Below are 23,021 nucleotides of genomic sequence, written 5' to 3'. Positions count from 1 at the left end.
CAGGTTCTATTCAGAAGTGCTTTCCATTTTTCAGTTGTCCAAGATTGGGAAAAACTTCATCGAGGTGGACCTGAATTGGTTGATAGAGACGACGACTGGGCTCCGTGACTTTGTCGGTCCGGATGAGTTGCCTATGAATACAGCTATGAGAATGTATATACAGGTACGAATAAAAACAGCTTAGACAGAGTTAAACGAAACTACATTTTAAAGTGCATCAAAAGTTAAACCAAACTACATTTTAAAGTGCATTAAAACTACACAAAAAATGTCAATGGCACAGCATATTTTCAGCTTCTCATTGCTTTATCACATTTATCACTACGGGTATACGCAAACATGGTAGCCTCTAAAGTATCCAGCAGCATTGCATTCCCTTGGCTGTGGCTTATAAGCCACATTGAATTTAAATGACTGAAAATCATTCGGGTAGAACGAAAGGAAAGAAGATGGTTTGCACGGTATAAAAAAGAACCGAACAAGGGTAAATAGGGTACGCCTCAGGTCGCAGATGAGCCAACGTTTCGACAAGTGGACTTGTCTTCGTCTGGGCAAAATCGTTCGGTGGTAGAAGATTCTCTGCTCGCAAACGGTAACTTTATAACAGCTAAGCTTTGCTGCCATGCTTAACATTCTGCGCCCAAGACAAGTCAAGAAAGGATGCTTTTTTCCTTTCAGTTTTTTAGACGTTGGCTACCGGCGATGCAAAATATTAGGAAATACAAATTAGAATTCTCCCCGACACGAATCGAATATATCCTAATCTGCAGGGAACAGGTTTACAGTGAACCCGAAGGAAAGAATCTAAAGAAGGCAGCAGGCCGACGCAACTGTTATAAACGTCGGGACAACGTGGGTAGACTTAACAATGAACTATAACGATCTAACGGACATTGAGCAGCCACTCGGAAGACTACAGAGCTCTTGCTAAACATGCTCCAGTTTGAAAAGTTGGAAGAAGGCAGTGAATAATGCCATACGCTTACTTTTATTCACTACATCTTCGGTATTCAGGATGTCAGCTCCGCCGAGAGAAAAGCCTTGGTGATTCTCTCCCTCTGGGCGGCGTTCACCAATCGACGTAAAACGGCAGAAGTAATTTGGAAAAACTGCGACCAACCGATCCATCTGGCACTCCTCGTGTCTATGACCTACGAGAAGCTGACGATGTACGTGAACGAAGGCACCATCAAGCAGGAGCTGCTGGACACGAGCAAGCAAGGGCCCTTATGCACTGCGCCAAAGGACAGTAATACCAGCGAAAATGTTGAGTAGAGCATAACGCAAGTAAAATATCATTTTTAAGGTGCGCCTTCATTGCCGTTACATGCACAGTGAACGCTGGGTAATTCCAACCTCAATATTTGGAATTTTAGATACCTCGAACTTCACAACATGATCTGACCAAGCTCCATAGAATTCTATGCGTGTAAGGTCTGGTTCAGCCATGAAATTAGGAGACGCCTGCTTCTGGGAAAGAGAGCAATTGTTAGCCTTGACCGCCTAGTAAAGAGCAGAGACATTAGTCTGCCAACCAAGATCCGTATAACCCGTGCTATGGCCTTTCCAGTTGTGATGTATGGATGCGAGAGTTGGACTGTGAAAAAGGCTGACCGCCGAAGAATTGACGCGTTTGAATTGTGGTGCTGGCGAAGACTCTTAAGAGTTCCTTGGACTGCCAGAAGATCAAATCAGTCGATATTGTCGACCATAAACCCTGACTGCTCATTGGAGGGTCAAATTCTAAAGTTAAAGCTCAGCTACTTTGGTCATCTGATGAGAAGAGAGGAGTCGCTGGAGAAAGATTTGATGTTGGGAAAGGTTGAGGGTCGCCGGAGAAGGGGTAGGCAGCGAACGCGATGGTTAGATGGCATTCTCGAGGCATTGCAGATGAAGCTATGTGATGTTAAGAAGATAGTGAGAGACCGGAAAGCGTGGCGTGACATGGTCCAGAGGGTCACGAAGAGTCGGACACGACTGAACGCCTGAACTGAACTGAAGGTCTGGTTAATTAAAACGCCCGTTGGTTCCGCCACGGATGATTAACAACAGAGAGTCACATCTGAGCGGCTGGCGCATGGCATAGGACCCGAGAAACTCCCCCACGATAAGGTGGCATAGATACAAGGGCGGGCGTCGCGATAACGGGGAATGAAGACGAAACCGAGTAAAACCATGAAAGAAGAGATAAGGCCAAAATCTGGCTCCTGGACTAGTGCAGGGGCCAGCGATGCCGAAGGGTCGTGTTTAGCGGCCGTGGCGCTGGCTGCATGCTCCCTGTTCAGTGTGACCTCCGAGACGTATAACTAAATGCTCATCAATTCCGCCCTCATTAATTTGGAACCACGGATAAGTAACTATTGGAGCGGCCCCCAGCCGATGCCACCCATGTAAGGGTATGGTGTCGGACGGGCACTACGGGTCTCGCACCGCCCAGCTCCAGCTGCAATTGGCATTGTAGGCGATCAGCAAAATGGCTCTCCTCAAATCTGAACTCTATGTTTCAGAGTTGATCTCGCATCTTTTACATGCACTCAATGACAAGCTTGAAAAATTACGGACGACCTCGCCTCTGTTTCGGTTTCGCTTATTGGAATCTTTGTGAGCCCGCTGCGAAGGTTATCGGCCGCGCATCAGCCAGCTACCCGGCTGCATTTACGCGGAGTTTCGGTAGTTTCCGTGCTTCCATCGTTGTGATTCTTGCTCTGCTCCGAAGATGCATACTCGTCAAGTGCCATGGCGCTTTGTGCTGTTAAGCCGGCTCACGCGCGACGCAGGCTGCTTGTGAGGTGTCACCGCCATACTGAGTCGCACCCTGAAGGATACCATGGAGGCCGTTACCATTTTCATGCATTTCTGTTCGAAAATGTGTCTAAAAATATGCCCGCATTGAAGCACTGATGGAATTGCGGAAAACAGTAATTGTCGCGCGGTTCTCGCTTAAAAAGCAGGTGGCCATTTCCCGCTTTCTTGGCAATGACTGCCATGAAGTTCGAGTTAAAGAGCATTAATTTTATTGTATCTATTCCTCCTATGAACGATATTCTCGCGCTGTGGAGCACAAAGCAACAAAGCTAATGGACGAGGAAGTATAAAAGCTTAAGTAAATGCAACCAAATTATCGCTAAATATTTTGTGATCAATGAGAATTCGGTGTAGTTGCGCCACATAGAGTGCACGTTAAATATGTCAAGCAGGATAGAAGAGCTGATATCCCTGGTCACTTACTCTATTTAGCCCGCACCGTTTGCACCTTAGGGAACTCAGGTTTCTTTTTATGACTGAGTGCATAGTAAATATATAGAATAGAATGAAACCCAGGACGCCTTGACGTGGTCTTGAACGAACTATAACTTTGCGACAACTGATGACGTTATGAATGCTGTCCAAATAAACCTGTCGTGAGTTCATTGATCGGCTAAAATTACGAGTGTGACAGGTTAAATCATTTGTCTGGACTGACTAAAAACAATCCCCAAATTTTGGCAATTAACAAGCGCAGCCCGAATATCAACTTCCGTGTATCTGCAAAACTATCCCCTATTGAGGCCGAAATATTGCAAAGATTCTGATTAATTTGCGTGCAACAAAACAACACTGGGTGGGAGATCGTACAAAAACTGAACCTAGAATAATGCAGAACACACCAAGAAAGGTTGAGTAAAATCTGTGTAGTTACGGCAGACCACAGAGTTTCAATTTAAAGTTTTTCTTTATAGATGTGGAATATAGATTTTGCTTAAACTTTTTTCCAAACATCTGCGCTAGATATTCCCACATATTCTATCTCCATTGTTTATCTTAAACGTGACAGCTATAAAGTTCACCTGAAGAGAAATAGTGACAAAATCTACGGAGTTAAAAACTGCTCTCCTATATCAAGAGGTTTGCGTTAAGTAATGCTGTGAAAACTAGCTGCCATATAGCATCTTTTTTCTGCAATAGTTGCTGCGAGGCGATTTAGTTTGTGTGAATTTGCACTTTGTTACGTATAATCAAAATTGCCCTTCAGGCATTTCACTCAGATGGCGAATGGGGTTCTCAACCTGTGCTACCTGGACTCCATCTGTCGCGCCTACGACATCCTCAGCGTCAAGAGTGCGTGGACATCGCTGCCGAGGCCAAGAACCGCAAGTTTTTGTCGCACCCTTGCTGCCAGAAGTGGCTGACGAACCACTTTCTGGGCAGGATCAGTGTCCGCGACATCACGTGGGGCTTCTTCAGTGTTCCTTTGTGGCTGAAGGTAAGGCGACGTGGAAGCCTACTACGAAAGATGGAAAGTCCTTCCCTTGAGTATATAGGCATACAGCAATGAATGATATTGTTTACAGTCGAAAGCTAAACAGCAGAGCAAATAAACAATGGCAAACCTGAAACCCTGCACGGGAGGAAAAGGGACAAGTAGTATACATAAACCAAACCAGAAGGTTTGTCAGTGAAAAAAAAAAAACACCGCCAATGTGTACTTCACAATCCCGGAGGCTATCTTAACGACCACTCAAAGCATTGTAAAAAAGACCACGATCAGAATAGTGCTATCACTGAAATGGAAACAATAATCGTTTGGGCATTGCTAGATTTCAGGACCGGTTTTGATGGTCGACAAAGGCTCGCTTTATTAACAGGCTATTAGTCTTACTCGGCTTGCGAGCCGAACTGTTCACAATGTGTGCCTGTTAGGATAGGTAATTTTTTTTAAAATCTTCCTCGTGTAGCGGCTGTTAAGACTCCGTTACTGCTCAGACCTTATATATATTTGTTAAAATTCATCATGTTGCCGATGACATTGTGTACATTTACTTCGAACTGTGGTTTGCTTCAATATTTTAGCACACACCCTGCTCTTGGCCTCGCTCATTTTCACTTCTTGTTTGTTTTTTTTTTGTTTTTTTACTCGTCTCATTGAGCTCAGTTGCATTGCGCTGTGCTAGGCTTAGGTATTTAGATGCGCTCGTCCTGTCCATATTACAAATCTATCCTGAGGTTGTCTTTCTGCCTGAGCAAATATTTCCTTTTGACACTTTTGTTGGTCGTTCTCGGTTTCTCTTACATGCGGGTACGGTGTCTTTTGGTGCCTGTTCACCTTGTCCGCTTTCACGTTGTCCTTTTTTGTTCGTGGTGCCCCTTTCTTCTGTGCGAGACCGACAGGGTTATGCCAAGATTCTAATTCCCCAAACCATCCTCGTCTCCATCAGGCACGTGCGTCGACTTTACACCATACAAGGTTATGGACGTACGAATTCGACGATACGAAGCGACACTCAACTTAGCCACTTGCTCCATAGATTTAATATTAGCACCACTGCTGTATCATCATCGGCAATTTCTGATTATTTTCCTCCGAATTCATAACATTCCTGGGCCCGCTTGCACAAAACAATCTTAAGACTGTGTTAGTTAAGTCCAGACTTAACTGTAGTCTAAAGAATAGGCCACTAGCATGGCCGCTTAAGACTGGAGTCAAGACTGGGCTTCAGTCCTGACTTGAATAAGTCGCTTGTAGTGATTACGACTCTAGTGCTGTCTTGGTTAAGACACAATGACGGCAGGTTTCTGAGTAGAGAAATTAGGGAAATACAGGGATGCGCTGGCACTGTCCCTGCTGTAAGATGTACACATTCCGTCAATTTTGCGTTGTGTAAAATCCGTGCCATTGCTTTTTGCGGCTTAAGATTGTGTTACGAGGAAAAATGCCCCAAGTGGTTGCTGAGGCCGTTCTGGGAAGCCACTCTGGTGAACATGAACCCGAAGCGTTCGACGTTCGGAACACGAGCCGTCTTAAATAAGCTTGGTCTTTCTAAAGACACCATTTAAGTCTGGACTTAGCTCGGACTTTATCGTGCAAGCCGGCTTTGGTTTCCTGGCGGCTTCCTGCGCAGTATCAAAAAAATATTTAGAATCCTGGTCAAGTATTTCTGCTTTCTATTTAAACGTTTAATAAACCCGGTACCCTCGAACCAACAACTTTCTCTAAAATGAGTACCTCATCGCTTTTTCTGACCGAGAGAGGTTTATTCCATTGTTACGTTGTTGGGCTCAAAAGCAAATCGTGTATCACTGCAGAATTTTAATAAAGTCAGTGCTGGGCTGAGAACAGGAAAGATGGCGATTGATGTAATAAGCTATACGTAGTGCAAACGTTTGTTCTTAGCCATTTTTATTCCCCAAAGAGCTGTAACTAACAGAAGAAAACGCAGAAACAATAAAAGTACCCAATAAAAACTGGTAAATGCACTGTAATAATGAATAGAAACTGTTGCCTTTTTCAAGAGTGTTAAGAAACTTGGATGCTTATCGAAACGTCGGAACAGTTGCTTTTGTATGAAGTCTTCCTTTAGTTTTGGATCGCTGACATGGTTTTTTCTCTGATTGAGGCAAATGTTGCTTTACACGATATAATTTATTTTCCCACAAAGTTCCAACGAAAAATATTTGGTAGTGTTTGAGCGAATTCCGGGAGGCTGCCATACATCCATGACTGAGCTAAAAACATAAACCCTTCGGAAAAGGCTTCGGCGTTACCGTCTCTACGCTTGTCTACGGATCTGTAGTTGGCCCCTTCTTTGTCATAAGGAATGCTGGCTTTTTTATTTTTCAGGTTTGGAGAAATCTGTTTGGTGACGGTAGCGCGATCATTGAATATACTACATTTATGCTTCATGTCACTCCCGAATTTTCTGCGCTTTCCTCTCGCGTAATGAGGCCTAGTTATCCAGGCTCAATAATTTTAGTAGGCTTAGCATGACCTAAGGCGCAGAGCTGGGTATCTTTGTGTAGGCACATGTTGTATCGAATAGCAGCGCCACAGCGGTACAGAAATAATGGGCTCTATAATGTAAGTACAATCGCGGACAGACTTAAACATAGGCAACGCTTTCGTCGCAGAACTAATAAAACGTGAGTTAGACGAAATTAACAGGGCTTTGCCATTTATGCAAATTATGAGCTCTGGCGCATCAAGACAGGAATCGTTATTTTGGGCACCAAAAGAAAGAATTTTACCTTTTTAAACGTGCCTAGCAAAAATGTTTCGCTGTATTGATAGATGCTCCATTTTAGTTATGGTGCACAGATGTTATCAGGCCTGTTGTTTTACGAGTGTAGTGTTGAGTTGTAATGTGAAAAGAAGACCTAAATTGCTACTTCGCTGATGTATCTTACGTGGCCATGTGTCATTGCAACCGGTACTGCTTAGGGAAAAATGATGGCAGAGATTAAATAGATAAATTAGCCGCCTAAGATAAGTTTATATGTTACATCATTTACGCAATCTACACAAAACGACGAAACACGGGGTCGGTTGAATAGGAACTGACGACATTTTCACGTTTCTTACAATGGAATCGTGACTGATTGTTGGTGCTTTCATATTGTCCCGAGAATGAACGGCAGCTTAATTAGGAGACATTCAGGTGACGTCACGGGCGCCATGTTGCGGTGCAGAATAGTCGGCGTCTACGGCATTTTTTAGCTCTCGGTTGTAAAACGGGATAACGGTGGACGAAATTCGAACAGCTGCCGTTCTTCGCTGTTTCAAAGGATGAATGCGAACCGATGGAACACTTCATCAAAACTACAATGCTTTGCATGAAACATTTTGCACGAAAAAGGATGAGAACAGGGAATGAATACCACCAGTGCTGGATTAAGCGGGTGGCTAAGGAGTGTGCAGCCCAGGGCCTCATCTTTATCAGCTGGGGAAGAGCGGCCATTAATTACAACTTGTTTAAATATGGAACCACATATAAAATAAATTTGACTAGTGCGTGTGAAGAGAGCAACTAGAACGGAGAGATGGGACCCCGCGTATTGTAATAACGTCTTTGAGCCTGATAAATTGTGCACGGTCCTGCAAAAACGAATTCCCCGCCGCGCAAAGGGCCCCCTTTTTATTACGCGATCTGATTTTGCTTGCGGAATGAGCAAGAATTTTTCATGGCTTGGTTTGCTATCAAGCCATCTGTTTATTGATGTCGGGAGAGAGGGGGGGGGGCATACACGTAACGTGTATTTATTTATTTATTTGAAGATAATGCTGGTCATTATTTCGGCCCATACAGGAGGAACATGTAAAAAATGAAAAAAAAAATGCAATTCATGCGGTTGCAATCAGCAAACAAAAACAACATATAGAGCATTGATTTATCTGAAAATGCTCTTCTAACGGCGACCAGTATATGAAACGAAAATATTCCTCTTTCCTGCCATCACCACAGAGCGCGAAGTCTACCTCAAAGAGTTTCATTGCTTACTTTCTCCAGCTTTCGGAGTGGGAAACAGAAAGGATATGCCCCGATGGCTTCCAATGCAAGTTACCTGTTGTCTCTACACCTGAGCGCTAGTTGCAGTGGTGTTCTGTAAAGCAAACGCTAACCCATTACTACCGCGTGAATCCCATTGATATATACTCTAGCGCGACGTCGTTAATTAGTATCCTCATCTCGAAAAAAAAGTATCTGTCTGCGGCGTCAAGCACTTTCAAGCCTCACATCTTAGACAATGAGCTTGCTGACAGGCTTTCAGTACGAGAGCGTTAAACCCTATGTCGTCAAATTGTCCACCGGAATCGGCGTCTACGGTTTGAAGCCTCCACTAGCATGCCTCTAAAACGTGGTAGTTTTCATATGGTAAATACTGACCCTACATTTGAAGGACCGCTGCAGCCATGAAAACTCAAGGTATTCCTTTGGAAGGTCGCCACTGGTAGTTGACATGGCCGGACACTGATAGCTAGGTCGGGGGTGCAATGGGGCTCTGCCGAACATTTCTCCTTCACTCTCATGGAAGTTGCCAAAGACACGTGTGATTGTTCAGTGGGATGCTTGATTCACGAGACCAGATGACAATTTCGAGTTGAAAGGAGCTGCCAACTCTGCCAGCTGCTTTTATACGAAACAATGAGATGCAAATCGAACTCGGACACTTGCACCTTCGGTTTGCATCCTCGCTGCCTCGAAAATTCACGAATATGCATTTGGCAGGCTGGCGCCCGTTTTTCTGACCGCAATGATTGGTCCCATTGAGCTCGAATTCATCACCTGAAATAACATCGATGCCTATTAGACATCCTATAGTGTCAAAACCACCAAAAAGATTTTGTCACAGAACGATCAGAGATCAGAAGCAAGAATTAATCATTTAGCTAAGTAGAGTTTCACGTCAGTAGCCATATCGAGCTAGGGACTCCATAGCGAAAGGCTTCAGAAATTTCCAGCACTCGAGTTTTTATGACGTGCACCAACATCGCACAGTGCACGGGAGGATTGCTTCTCGCCTTCATCGAAAAGCGGCCGCAGCATCCAGTAATTGATCCCGCGTTCGTGGCTTCAGCACTCTAGCGCCGTAACTATACGCAGCCACTGCGGCGAGCGAGAATCAATAAATTTCCTTCCTTTACATAACATAATCGATTAGCATGCTATAGTACTCTCTCGCGTATTAATATAGCGATGAACTTCATTCAGCGCCTGCGAATTTAAAAAAAAAACTATGAGTTCTACACTTGAAATAAAATTGGCAGTATATTCAGGTAGCACTGTAGGACGGAGTTGGGGAAAGAGCGGGGAAAGAGTAGGGGATCGACATGCGCCCACAGTCCCGATTTTTTATTGTATGCCCTAAATGGCTACAATAGACCATGATCAGCTTAACGAAGCATTTGAGGTTTATTCTCCTGTGGCCACGCATTCGCACGTCATCTCGCTATTGGTTGTTTGTCGCTACAACGTTTACTCGTCTTTATTCGTCGACATTCCATGTGTACAGCACCTATTCACAGGACACATGTTAAAATACAAAGCCTTCTTTATTTCTCCAACTATTCTAACAGAGCGCGCAGCCAGCCGCGGCGCGCCTCGTTTCATACAGCCCATACTCTGGTGGCGCCATCTGAAGTAGTCGACACGAGGCGCCTCACTCGCGTCCGCTCCCTGAACCCACTACACTTATTCTAGAGCACCATAATGAAACTTACCTAACACAATGTGGCCGACATTTTTGGTTATTAACAAAAGTAACCGAAGCGGCACGAAAGGCTACACAAGGAGGAAACGACATCCACAGCGACACCCAACTGGTTGTATTTCATGGGATATGACTGAGAAAATATAGAAAGAATACAGATAGGCTCCATATCAATATTAAAATATTAAGCTGTGTCACTCATACAACTAGATGTGGGCAAAGGCTAGCGTGTCGCACATGAGCCAATAGAAGGTAAGCTCAGAGGCTTATCCCCTTTTTAAAAAGTTGCGAGTGCTGCGTCAAGGTCTCGATATTGCCGATTCCTCAACTTGCCAATCATATTGAATATTGGTTCAAAAGCAATAATTAGGAACGTCAGAGCTTAACGAAATCATGTGATGCATATTCCGTCGCTCTGATTGTCTAAGCTGTTTATTAATGTCGCAGCCACGTGGTCTCGTTAGGCTAGGTCAAACTACGTCCAGGTCAAACTGCTAGTGGGTTTGATCACTGGTACTATATAGTTCAAAAGGCGATCGAGCATATTAACCACTACGCCACCACGGCGGGTGGTTTCGCCTGTTATTACGAGGTATAAATAGGGTTATGCCTCTACTATTTGAAGAGGTGGTTCCCAGATGGTGCCACATATACAGCTAAAATTGCAGCACACTGGGCCACAGAAAATTTGTACAATCCCGCTTTCTCGCAATATGAGACCTTCAGCAAGAATTACGTACCTTTTTTAATCTGTGACGCTAACGCGTTAGCTATCACACGCTTTAAAGGCTATAAATTGCGGCAGTAGTGCAGCGGCAACCATGTTGAAGGAATAGAATAACGACAGCTCCTCATACAGAGGCGTGACACTATTCACTTATCACCGGCGTCTTGTATAGCATCGTCACAGCCCAGTCTATGGATACAGGCGCAAGGTTGTGAGGGAGCATCGGCGAAGCTCTGGGTCCTCATACTCCCATGCCTTCCGCACCCTAGTGGATCGCGTTGGATGCGTGACTGGATCAATCGGTGGCTACGTGGGCTTTCTTGCTCGACCAGAGCCCATATTCACCAATGATCAGCCTACGAAGACCAGAGATTTAAATTATGACATATTGTCACGTTGGCAAAAAGGCTTGTGGAGGCCGCAGAGCCGGTAACACAGAAAGCCCGGTGTTGGCGAAGTCCAGGGACGAACGGTCCGAGCGCGAAACGGGAACTTCGTCGTCTTCTGCTTCTCTTCCTTGTCTTCTTCAGACTGGCAGCATTAGCTCCCCCGGTGAGGAAGCATAGACCCGATGCTCGAGGCAAGTCATGGACTCGCAGGCAGGGCGTCCTCGCGTGATAAGGTTTGAGGCGAACGATGTGGACCATCTCTGGGCGTGCGGCACGACTTGATCGTAGGGCCTCGTGAGGAACAACTTCGTAATTGAGAGCGCCAACGCGGCGCAGAATTCGGTAAGGGCCGAAGTAGTGACGCAAGAGCCTTTCGCTAAGTCCGCGTCGTCGAATTGGAGACCAACCCAGACAAGATCACCCGTCTGATATTCAACCTCGCGGTGCCACAGGTTATAGCGTCGCGCATCCTGCACCTGCTGCTCACGGATGCGCAGCTTAGCGAGCTGGCGGGCTTCTTCGGTAAGTTGCAAAAAGTGCGCAACGTTATCATTGAGGCGGTCGTCGACATGGGGCAGCATGACGTCGAGTGCTGTGGTGACTTGGCGGCCATAAACAAGGCTACACAGTGTCTTATTGGTCGTTTCTTGGATGGCTGTATTGTACGCGAACGTTAGGTAAGGTAGGACTGCATCCCACTTTTTGTGCTGAACGTCCACATACATTGAAAGCATGTCGGCAAGAGTTCTGTTTAAAAGTTCGGTTAATCCGTTTGTTTGGCGATGGTAGGAAGTAGTCCTGCGGGGACTTGTGTGAATTAAGTCAAGAATATGCTGCATAAGCTCAGCAGAAAAGGCAGCACCTGGGTCCATGATCACAACCCGGGGAGCACCGTCGTGCAGGACGATTTGCAGTACAAAGAATTTTGCAACTTCTATAGCGGTTCCACTCGGAAGAGCCGCTGTCTCCGCGTAACGTGTCAGGTAGTCGGTGGCGACTATTATCCACTTTTGTCCGGAGCTTGAGGTAGGGAATTGTTCTAAAAAATTCATCCCGATTTGTTGAAACGGCTGGGAAGGAGGCTCTATGAGTTTCAGGAAGCCGGCTGGCTTGACAGGAGGAATCTTTCGGCGCTGACAGTCACGGCAAGTGCGAACATAATTCGTAACGTCATGCTCCAAACGGAGGCCAGTAGTATTTTTCTGTTATTCTGGCTTGCGTTCTAGTGATTCCAAAGTGGCCGGAAGCTGGTTCGTAGTGGCAGGCATGCAAAATTTCGTTGCGTAGGTTCGTAGGAACGACAAGCAGGTAATGTCGACTGTTGGGGGCAAAATTCTTCTTGAAAGGCATGTCGTCGCGTAGGCAGAGAGAGGGTAAAGCACGCCGGTAAGCTTCAGGAACTCTGCCGCTATCACTTTGCAGATAATCAGTTATTGTCTGAAGATCAGGATCGGTGCGTTGTTGCACGCCGAAGTCTGTAGAGCTTACTGCGTTGACGAAGGCGTCGTCTTCGCCTGCTTTCGTTGGGGCAGGCTCGACGGGAGCTGGGGAAAGACAATCTGCGTCCAGATGTTTACGACCGGATGTGTAGGTCACTGGGATGTCCAATTCTTGTAGGCGGAGGCTCCATCATGCAAGGCGTTTTGATGGATCTTTGATACTGGCTAACCAACAGTGCGTGATAATCCGTCACTACTTTGAAAGTTCTCCCGTACAGGTATGGCCTAAACTTCATAAGTGCCCACACGATGGCGAAGCACTCTTTTTCAGTGAGAGAATAATTGCCCTCACTCTTCGACAACGAACGACTTGCGTAAGCAAGTACATGCTGTTGACCCTTTTGGACCTGAACTTAGATAGCGCCCAAACCAAAATTGCTCGCATCGCTGTTTACCTCCGTATCAGCGTGTCCATCAAAGTGCGCCAGAATGGGTGGCCACTGAAGGCGGTACTGGAGGTCCTGAAATGCCTGCTGCTGCGATATTTCCTATTGTAACTGTACATATGCCTTGGTGAGATACCTAAGGGGCGCGGCAATTTTGGAGAAATAGGGCACAAAGCGGCGGTAGTACGCACGTAACCCGAGTAAGCGCCGAAGTTCCTTCTGGTCTCATGGCGACGAGAAATTCGCGATGGCAACGGTTTTCTCGGGATCAGGAAGGACCCCTTCATTGTTGACGACGTGGCCTAAAACTTCATAGGCAAAGTGACATTTTTCTGCCTTTAATATAAGGCCGGAGCACTTTATAGCTTGCAGTACCGCCTCGAGGCGACGAATCTGCTCTGAAAAACTTGGGGCGAAAACGATCACATCGTCCAGGTATACGAAACAAGTCTGCCATTTCAGGTTCGCGAGGACGCTCTCCATAAGCCTTTGAAAAGTCGCTGGCGCGGAGCAAAGGCCGAACGGCATAACCTGAAACTCGTACAGCCCGTCTGGAGTGATAAATGCAGTCTTCCCGCGGTCGAACTGGTCCAGCCAGTCCTCGGCGTCTTCATGGGAAAGACCATGAAAGCGAGGGGGGTCTCGCTGGTGAAGCAGGACATTGGCAGGAATCTTGTGTGCTCATAGTGATAGTCTGTGTACTTGTAGACCGTATATTAGGAAGCGGGCCGAATTCAGGAGATAGGTAGTCGCCGGCTGCCCTGGAGAACAGGTGTTTCTACCCTGGGAGTGCGTCCTTAGCTGCAGTCGCGGCTTGAGAGGGGCGTCCGGTACATGAAAGATCTACCCAGCACTTCTCCACCAGATGTCACGTTGGCAAAAAGGTGTTTGAAGGCCGGTACCACAGAGAGCCCGGTGTTGGCAATGTCCAGGGACGAATGGTCCGAGCGCGAAACGGGAACTTCGTCGTCTCCTGCTTCTCTTCCGTGACTTCTTCACACTAGCAGCAATATTATGCCGAGCGCAAGACGATGCCGTTTTTGCTAGGAAAGGCCTGAATGTAGATGCATGTATAGGGCTAGAACACTGAACGTTCTCATTTACTTGTTTAGTACGACGATGATGTATACCCGTTTTCCTTTAAATGGATGAAATTTGAAGGTAGTTTTTGTTGACCTATAAATATTGGCTCTTAGCCAACCTGCGACATGTCAAAATGTTTCCCTTTATGTGAGTGTTTCCACGTATCACATCCGACATAGCCCTCCCGTGATGGAGGCCCTTTAATGAAATTTGACGCTTAAGCATCCCCAGTAAACAACCAATCTCTGAGTCGTGTTCAGCCCTTTCGAACATAAAAAAAGAAGGCCTAGTCAGATTCATGAACAAAACTCGCAATATTCAGATCTTTGCATTTCAGGTGATCCTCTGTGCCTTCACAGTCCTGCCAATGTACATCTGGGTGCGTTTCAAGAGCGATCCCCACCAAATGGAGTACGGCGAGGGTAAGGGCATTGCTGTATTTTCCATAGCTGAGTGTTCACATTTAACTGTGCCAATTTTTCTCCTTCTAGATGAAGAATGCGACAAAGACTACAGCTCTAAAAACATAACAGAAAATGTGTAATTATTGAGCATTTTCGTTTACTTTCTTTTGCACTGCCAGCCCGTTACTAGAAGTGGTGGGAGAACGTTATGAGACCAGGATGTCCGTTTTTTAAACGCACGCACGACAATTCGTCTAAATGGTTGAGGTGCACGTTCAGCACCACTTAGTGCATGGTACCTCCTGCTGGATCTGGAAGCTCGAACTGTTTACAACAGCGCCTGGTCGATCAGAGTGATGCCGTTTATTTCTTTTAACAACTAAGGACCTAAACTGTCTGTTGGCCACTGCCGTCCACACGAAAAACCAGAAGTGTTAATGAGAAAGAACAGTGTTTCACGCTCGGCAGCCAAATGTGGTTTGAAAATGAGATATTCAAATCTTTTTCCCTGTTTTTTTTTTTTTTCCGTGTTCAAAACTGCATTCACGTTATTTGAGCTTTTTTTAAATCTCCGAATTCTTGATATCATCACATTTTAGAAAACAAAATAGAAAATAGCCTTTTAGAAGCATTTTAGCGGGTTTTTGATCGACGAAAAGCAAATGACACGTTAAAAATGCATTATGGAAAATGTCGCTGTTCTATATTTTAGGATTCCTACTGCTGCGGAGGTATTCATTCTTTATCATTAACGGATACTGCAGTGGCGTGAAATATTAATAAGACCAGGTGTTTCTGTGAAGCCCGCCATTATTTTTTAAAATAGGGTTTAAGACAGAGCATCAATTTCGTGGTATAGGGCATTACCGGTGCTGGCAGATGCCCAGTCGAAAAAAACTACAGAACTGTGTCAAAAATACGACAAAATATCCTGTAGTTCTGTCGTAACCATCAGATTTTTCTGTAGTTCTGTAGTACTTTTCTGTAGGTCTGTAGTTTTTCATTAGTATATTTCTGTTGTCTGTGGTTTTGTAGTACTTTTCTGTTGTAACTACTGAAATTTCTGACGTTACTACAGAATGTTCTGTTGTCACAACAGGTTTCCCGTCAAAAACCACACAGAAATTCTGTCGTAACATCAAAAAAGTTTCTGTAGTTTTTTCCGAATGGGAACTTATTAAGAATCATGTTATCAGTTTTCATAACTTTAGAGACAGCTTTTTCGTTTGTAGCTTGTTCCTAGGAACTGACATGAATTTTTAGGCTTTTGAAAGAGCCCCTGCATTTCGCGCTGCAGCTCGAAGAATTTCACCCATATCTCGGGGAATTCTGAAATCGTGTGCCATGGCACCTTTCACGCTTATGCTAGCCCTACTGGAGCTAGGAGGAGCCGGTGAGTGCCCCAGAGCGACAGACAGAGCATCGTGTGGCGCGTATTCTGTAAAGCTATAGAAAGGAAGAAACTCAAGAGGGGCACCTCCAGTAATAATCCTGCAGCCTACTCATAAAAAACGAACTGGACAGAGAAAGGGTGCAGCGGATGCGTAGAGGTAGAACATCCTGGTGCCGAGCAGCACTCTAGTGCCGGGGCCAATATTCCACCGAATTAATGAAAACATTCCCGTGTCGATGGAATTGCATAAAAAGGTTTGCGTGTGACCTGATGGTAGTGAACACCTCCGGAAAAGCACTCCCTCACCAGAACGGGATTTTACCACTCTGGTGTAGTAAGTGGCCACAACCTCCGATGAGCACTCCATTAAAACCCCAGCCCTCAGTCCCCAGGGGCAACGGAGAGACTGTCCACATCGTTGGTCAGACCAGTGACGCGGCTGAGGGTGCTAAGAGTGCGTGGCCCCGAACAGGCCGCCATTGGAAACTGACTCTTTCAACGTTTAACGCTAGACCTTAGCTAGTGAGGGTAGTTAGCAATTCTCGTCGAGAAACTAGAGGGCATGAAATGGGATATCGTTTATATTGATCGTGAAATCGAAACAAACACGGACAGCGGCAATACAGACACACGATATCGTCCGTGTTTTTTTATTGCGCCTTCACGATCAAAATGGCTAACCAACACGCCCAAACGCAACCATTATTTTGATAAGCAGGCATATACTGTACTAAAAGGCGGTCATGCATTGTGTTATCGATGTTTACCGGAATGACGATGTATGTGAATATGATTCCTTGCCAGTAAGCATATAGCTGGTATCATAAATGAGTGCTATAACAGTAATGACAAGGTCGCGGGCATCGTAATTAGGCATAATAACCGGTATACACTGAAGGTTGTACAGGCCTATGCCCCTATGAAACCATGATGGCCAAGTTGTCAAAATATTCGTGGATGTAAAATCCACAATGGTAAAAGTGGAAAACAGGCTGGAGACTAAGCAGTGGGTGACTATGACAGGGGCTCTAGGAATAGCAGGGAGGAGCTATTAGTTGAGTTCGCCGAGCACAAATAAAGATTCATGAATACCTTCTTCAGCAAACAGAAGAACCGGAAGTTAACATGAAAAAGCTCTTCCGGGGGACTAAAAATGAAAATGACTTCATACTGTGTTCTAACCTTGGCATTGTGTAAGATTTAAAAGTCACCGGAAAGGTGCGATGCAATGACCACAGGATGGTAAGGTCTCCAATTAGCCTATACTTTAAGTGGGATGGAACACATTACTAAGGAGGAAGTCAACCAACTAATTAGAGATGAGGGGGAAAGTAGAATAATTCAGGATCTCTACATAGAATAGATATTCAGTATTAATCGATCAGGACGGCCTTAGTGGGAAGCAATTAACGAACGATAACTTCAGGGATATCATTGCTGAGTGCGCGATAGGGGCAGGCGGTAAGATAGAAAGGATACCGGTAAATTACCCAAACAGAGGAACGATTTGTATAAGAAATGGCAATTATAAAAGCCTACAAACCAGAGACAAGATAGAACTGACAGAGCTATCAGATGGTAATCAATCGGCGTCAAGCGCCCGACATAAGGTTGCACAATATAGGGAAAATTTACAATGCATTAAAGAACTGGTTGCCTAAAAGCGGTGAATAGGAAATTAGGCATAAGCAAACATCAGACGTATGCGCTAAAGGATAAGGCGGGCAATGTAATTTTTAATATAGACAATATAGTCAAGTTAGCCGAGGAGTTCTGTACAGACATATATAATAGCCGAAGTATGCAGGGAAATAATGAGATTGGTAAGACTGAAGTCCAATCAGACGTTCCGCCAGTAACGAAGGACGAGGTGAGGAACGCTTTAAAGCTGTGAAAATGGGTAGAGCAGCTAAGGAGGATCAGGTAACTACAGATTTGCTGAAGGACAATAGGAATATCGTGCTGAAAAAACAGGCCACCCTGCATACGCTATTCTTGATGGCATCATTTGTACCGAAATCATACAATAACGCTAACATTATCTTAATTCATAAGAAAGGGGACGCTAAGGAAAAAATTAGACCTATAAACTTACTATCCATTAGGTACAAGGCATTTACTAAGGTAACCAATCGGTGTTAGAATCATGGCGAACTGAGAATGGAACCAGCGGAAGGGTCAATGTTTTCCTAAAAGGAAACTGTAGGTCATATTCATACTATGATAATACCCAGCAGAGGAGAAAAATGCTCGAAATATAATCAGCCCCTACACATATTGCATTGATAAGTCATTTCCCTTACTCGAAACCTCCGAAGTCAGAAATGAGGGTGTATATGAACAATATTTGTAACTAATTGAATATCTATAGGGGTTGCACAACAACCATAGTTCTTCATAAAGGAAGTAATAACCTTTCCTTGAAGAAAGGTGAGCGGCAAAGCGGCACTATCTCCTTAGCTCTATTCAGAGCTTTCTTAGAAGTATTCAGAGACTTAGAATGGGAGTGCATAGGGATAAGGGTTTATGGACAATATCTCAGTAATCTGCGATTTGCTGATGACATCGCCTTGCTAAGTGACTCGGAGACTATGCCTACCATGGTTGTGCAGTACTTAGGGCGCTGGACTTCTGTGCACAAGAATGCGGGATTGAATACCGGCAGCAGCGGCCGTTTTTCGATGGAGGCGAAAAGCGCCCTTGTGCTGTGCCATATCAGCGTACGTTAGAGAACACTAGGTGGTCGAATTTTCCGAAGCTCTCCCCTGCAGCGTCTCTCATCGCCTGACTCGCTTTGAGATATTAAAGTTCATAAGCCGACACAGCGCATTCAGAGGAAGGACTACGAAGCATGGTTGACCTAGGTAGGAAAAGGAGAAATGTAGGCCAAAACATTGATTACCTGAACAGGTGAAGCAGAATGGTAGGCCCTGTGGAAGGTTATGTTGCTTCCACAAGAGCCGCAAGCAAAACTGGTCAGTAAGGGAGAGGCCTTCGGCATCTCCCTTACTGATGAGTCCGGCTGATGATGACGAGCAGAGAGTCTGTCCCCCGCGTAATCATAACACATGAAAGCGGGCAGTGATATCCAGCAACTGCTAAGCGGGCGCAATCTCGAACCGGCGCCACAAAACAAACGGCTTTGATCGCCACCGCCGGCGGCTTCATTTCGATGGAGGCGAAACGAAGTGGCGTCCGTGCGCTGTGCTATGTCATTGCGCGTTAAAGTTACTACTCCCACCTTCCTCTCTTCCCTTAGGGTGCAATTCAGGTGTCCACAGAAAAAAAGACTGTGACAGACACTGCGCTTTTCCTTTCTGTATAAGCAATCTATAAGCCAATTTCTATTTATTTGATCGCCACTGCAGACGCCCGCAACGTGAATCATACAGACCCACGCACTAATGCATACCGACGCAATAACAATAAGAACGGACTTGGAGAGCGAGAAAATGGGGAAATAAAGACCTAGTTAACTCTTGGCTTGTGAAGGGTGGCTGCGTGACGTCGCTGTCTGTTGTCACTTTTTTTTCTGTATGAAACGACGCGCTTTTACGGACGTCGTCGAGCGCGAAGCGTGATCATAATATGTACAAATTACACAGGAAAATAAGATTTCGAGGACATAGGGAAGCTTAATTACGTTCTGGAAGGAACGAAGCCGAACATGTTTGTTACTGATGAGCAGCTGCTACTCTCTAAGAGCAAATAACTGCCTCTATGTAACTATTAAAGGTTCAATAGCAGTCTTTTCTTAAACTAGGTTCAGCCTTTTGTCAAAGGTGTAGAGCCCGGGGGTCTGCTTCTGAGCCTTGTAGTGGAGCTGGTTTATCATTTGTGGAGGTCCTTCCCATTACAGAAGGTAGAACAAAACATCTTACCGTGAAGAGATCCGGAACACTGGAAATGCATTACAAGTCGCATGAAGTGGCTCAGAAGCAGACCCCCTCGACTCTAGACTTTTGACAAAGACCATACCTAGTAAACGTTGTTCAGCTGTTTCCCTATGTCCACCAAATTTGAATTACAAATTTACTTTTACTAATTGTACTAATGGTGTTTTATAAAAGCTTCTTTTTTTTTTACTTATGGTGGGGCTGCCCTGAAACACATGCTATTATTTTACACCGAAAGGCTCTTCAGGACTTAGGCTGGTGAGCTCGCCTTCTAAAAACACAGAATCGGGCAGATAAATATATTTCTGCCCTACGGCCAGCGAAGAAATTTGTACCAAAAAAGAGGAGGTTTCAGCTTTATCGTAGCGACGTTTCGCAAAGTCCAAAATATAAATATTTATATTGTCTCGCACTTAGATGACGAACAAGTGGCTTGTGTGTAGCGTCATGGCAAGATAATGATAATATCGTTCTTTAATCAATGTGAAGTGAACAATTCGCTCTGGTATAAAACGGAACTCCTTTTCCTGCAAGAAAATTTCTCCTATTACGCTATAAGGTTAGTTAACTCTCAGATGACGATTTGGGTTTCTGAAAACAAAAAAAAAAAACAACCTTAGAAACTAATCAAAACAGCGCTTTTCATCTAAAATAACAAGCAGTAATTCCTTGAACGTTCACAATGCCTTACTTTTCATATAGTAGCTACCTGTATTAGCCTATAATATGCAACTGATATTTGTGTGAATTAAACTGACTAAACTAAACGCATGTGGGTCTTCGCAGGAAATGCGACCGGTACGACTCTGCAGTAACGATGGGACAAGAAGGTATATTTATCCACCAGAACCCTCCCATTTACAAAATGGTCTACGTCATGTGGAATGCCCCCATCACGAAGTTCTGGGTCTACCAGGTAAAACTAATGACTCCATGTGCTAAGCAGTAATGAACTTTTGGTCATCTGTGTCGTAGGTCCAGGCTTTGATATTGCATTTGTACTAGGCTTTGTAGGACATTTTAACGAGGTAATATTCGAATGCCTTCATACTGGGTTGCCCCCACTGGCAACAAGGCAATAGAGCTAACGGATTAATTTAGCTGATACCCTGTAGTGTCTGGTTTACACTTATGCCTAGAATTCTTGATAGCTTTTACTTTTACTTTTCAGCGCCCCTGTATAAAATAATGTTACTTAAAAGATCTTTTTGGGGTGAATTGTTCCTGAGGGCATTGTTTTGCCACCATTACAACTGGATACACGAGACCTGCTCTATACGAATATCGTGGCTTATTTGCTACTTTTTCTACGATTCAACATTTTTGACATTTATATGTCTTCTATACTTTCTACGCTTCCTTACATAACTTTTGCTAGCTCTTTTATTGCGGCGCCTTGCTGTTTTAAAATATTGCCGGAAATATCTATGCGAGGAAAGCATTTCGCGATGGTGATGTGGGGCAAACATTTTAGCTTAGCCTATGAAACTTTAAAAATAGATGGCGGTCGTTGCAGATTTTCTACATGCTGTTTTTTGGAACAATGAGCATCGCGGTCTTGTGGCCATCATGTGGGCTGCCGATGCTGGACACGATCAGCGTCGTTTGGATCTTCCTCATCGTCGTGGAGACAATCGATCGCACCTATCGGTTACACCTTGTAAGCTATTGCTCCTTTCAAAAGCCATTCTTAAACCGCTGAACAAATGCACCTAGTAAAATTTTTTGCCGCATCTTTCCTTTCCAGACAAACTCAAATGTCCCTCTTCTCTCGAAATGTATCGAAGTTTTCCTCATCACCTTCTTCGGTGTCACGTACTTGTGCTCACGGCTCCTTAGGATCGGACTCTTCGAGGACCCGAACAACGGGAAAGTCCTGGTCTGCGTGGGCCTGCTCCATTTCTATTACCGGCAGACGCTTATCTACCTGCCCATATCTCCACAGCTGGGGCCACTTCTGTACACAGTTAAACTCGTGGTAACATATTTGTTTTCTGGTCATTATACAAGTGCCTTCTTATAAAACTTGATCGTAAAGAAAGCCATGTAATTTATAGCACTAAACGTTCCGATGTGAGCATCCTTACAAAAAGCCATTTTTTCTTTAAAATTAACCGGACGATATTATTGAAAAAGTAGCATAAAAAGCATAATAAGTTCCGTAAAAAAGGAACTATGTAAAAATCAGCCTTTACTCACAGGTAGATTTATTCTGTGCACCTTTTCATCTCAAGTGCGACAATACAACAAATACGTATATTTTCATCCCTAAATAAGTCCAGCCAAGGTATTGAAAAAATTAGCAGCTGCCACAGAATAAGAAGCGCCTAAATGTGGCCAAACCGAGGATGACCGATGGTCGTTTAGGGTAAGAAACTGGATTCCAAGCAAGGAAAGCGTAGCAGGGGGCGGCAGAAAGTTAGGTGGGCGGATGAGGTTAAGAAGTTCGCAGGGGTCAAGTGGATGCAGCTAGCACAGAACCGGGTTAATTGGAGAAATATGGGAGCGGCCTTCACCCTGCAGCGGGTATAGTCGGGCTGATCATGATGATGATGATGAAATGGTATTGAATACTTTTCACACCAATAAATTGAGCAACACTTTTCGAGGAATTCACGTGGTTTCTATCCAGGTTCTGCGTGATTTCGCCAATTTCATGCGCATGGCGTTGCTGGTGATCATATGCGGAGGCATAATCCACGCTGTCCTTTACCCCGACTACCCCATCACGGTGGAGTTATTCCGCCGGATATTCCACAAAGCCTGGTTTTCTCTGTTCCTCACTCCTATCACTGACCTCGAAGGTAAGGGAATCCGCACATTTTTTTCTTTTTTTTTGCGGTTCTTTTGCGTTACGTTGTTAAGAGCAGACAGTGACCAGGTTCACTGTCAAGAATCGCAAAGGAATGTTGTTGTGACGAATGAAAATCTTCTGTAGTTTTTTCTGCTGGCTCATACTGATGGAAAGGGAGAGGTAACTCTGGATACTATAAGGACGCAGTTTTCTCAAAGATCAGACTCACGAAAGTACATACTGCTAGCAAGAAGCTCATTCAAAACCCTAAACCGGCTCAGGCGGGCCAGTTCATTAGTAATAGCTTGACCGTGCAGTCGGGTTGCTTTTATCCTGGTATGCTCGAAGGGCTTCCCATGATCTGAGATTATCCACAAAGGCATTTCCACGAAATAGGAATGGTATAGCGATGAGCAAGTTGCGCTAACCTTGCCATCACGCTGTTCTCAAGACTGTAGTGTCATCGTAGACTGTAGTGTCATCGTAG

At 44.8% G+C, this 23,021-nt stretch overlaps 1 protein-coding gene across 1 annotated transcript in view; it reads left to right on the top strand.

Annotated features, from left to right (window-relative positions):
* LOC146188093 (transient receptor potential cation channel subfamily M member-like 2) overlaps positions 1–23,021 on the top strand; it is a 189,103-nt gene that overhangs the window by 137,944 nt on the left and 28,138 nt on the right. Inside the window, 10 exon segments of the mRNA XM_084604993.1 lie at positions 35–163; positions 1,015–1,217; positions 4,013–4,089; positions 4,092–4,243; positions 14,385–14,469; positions 14,539–14,587; positions 20,527–20,656; positions 21,257–21,400; positions 21,488–21,718; positions 22,373–22,544. Coding sequence (XP_084461119.1) covers positions 35–163; positions 1,015–1,217; positions 4,013–4,089; positions 4,092–4,243; positions 14,385–14,469; positions 14,539–14,587; positions 20,527–20,656; positions 21,257–21,400; positions 21,488–21,718; positions 22,373–22,544 — 1,372 coding nt within the window.

Source organism: Amblyomma maculatum, chromosome 5, assembly GCF_055883805.1.
Source record: "Amblyomma maculatum isolate TAMU_Amacu chromosome 5, ASM5588380v1, whole genome shotgun sequence".
Classification (NCBI taxonomy): domain Eukaryota; kingdom Metazoa; phylum Arthropoda; class Arachnida; order Ixodida; family Ixodidae; genus Amblyomma; species Amblyomma maculatum.
The sequence above is the reverse complement of the archived record's forward strand: the minus strand, read 5'-3'. Positions and strand labels throughout refer to the sequence as shown.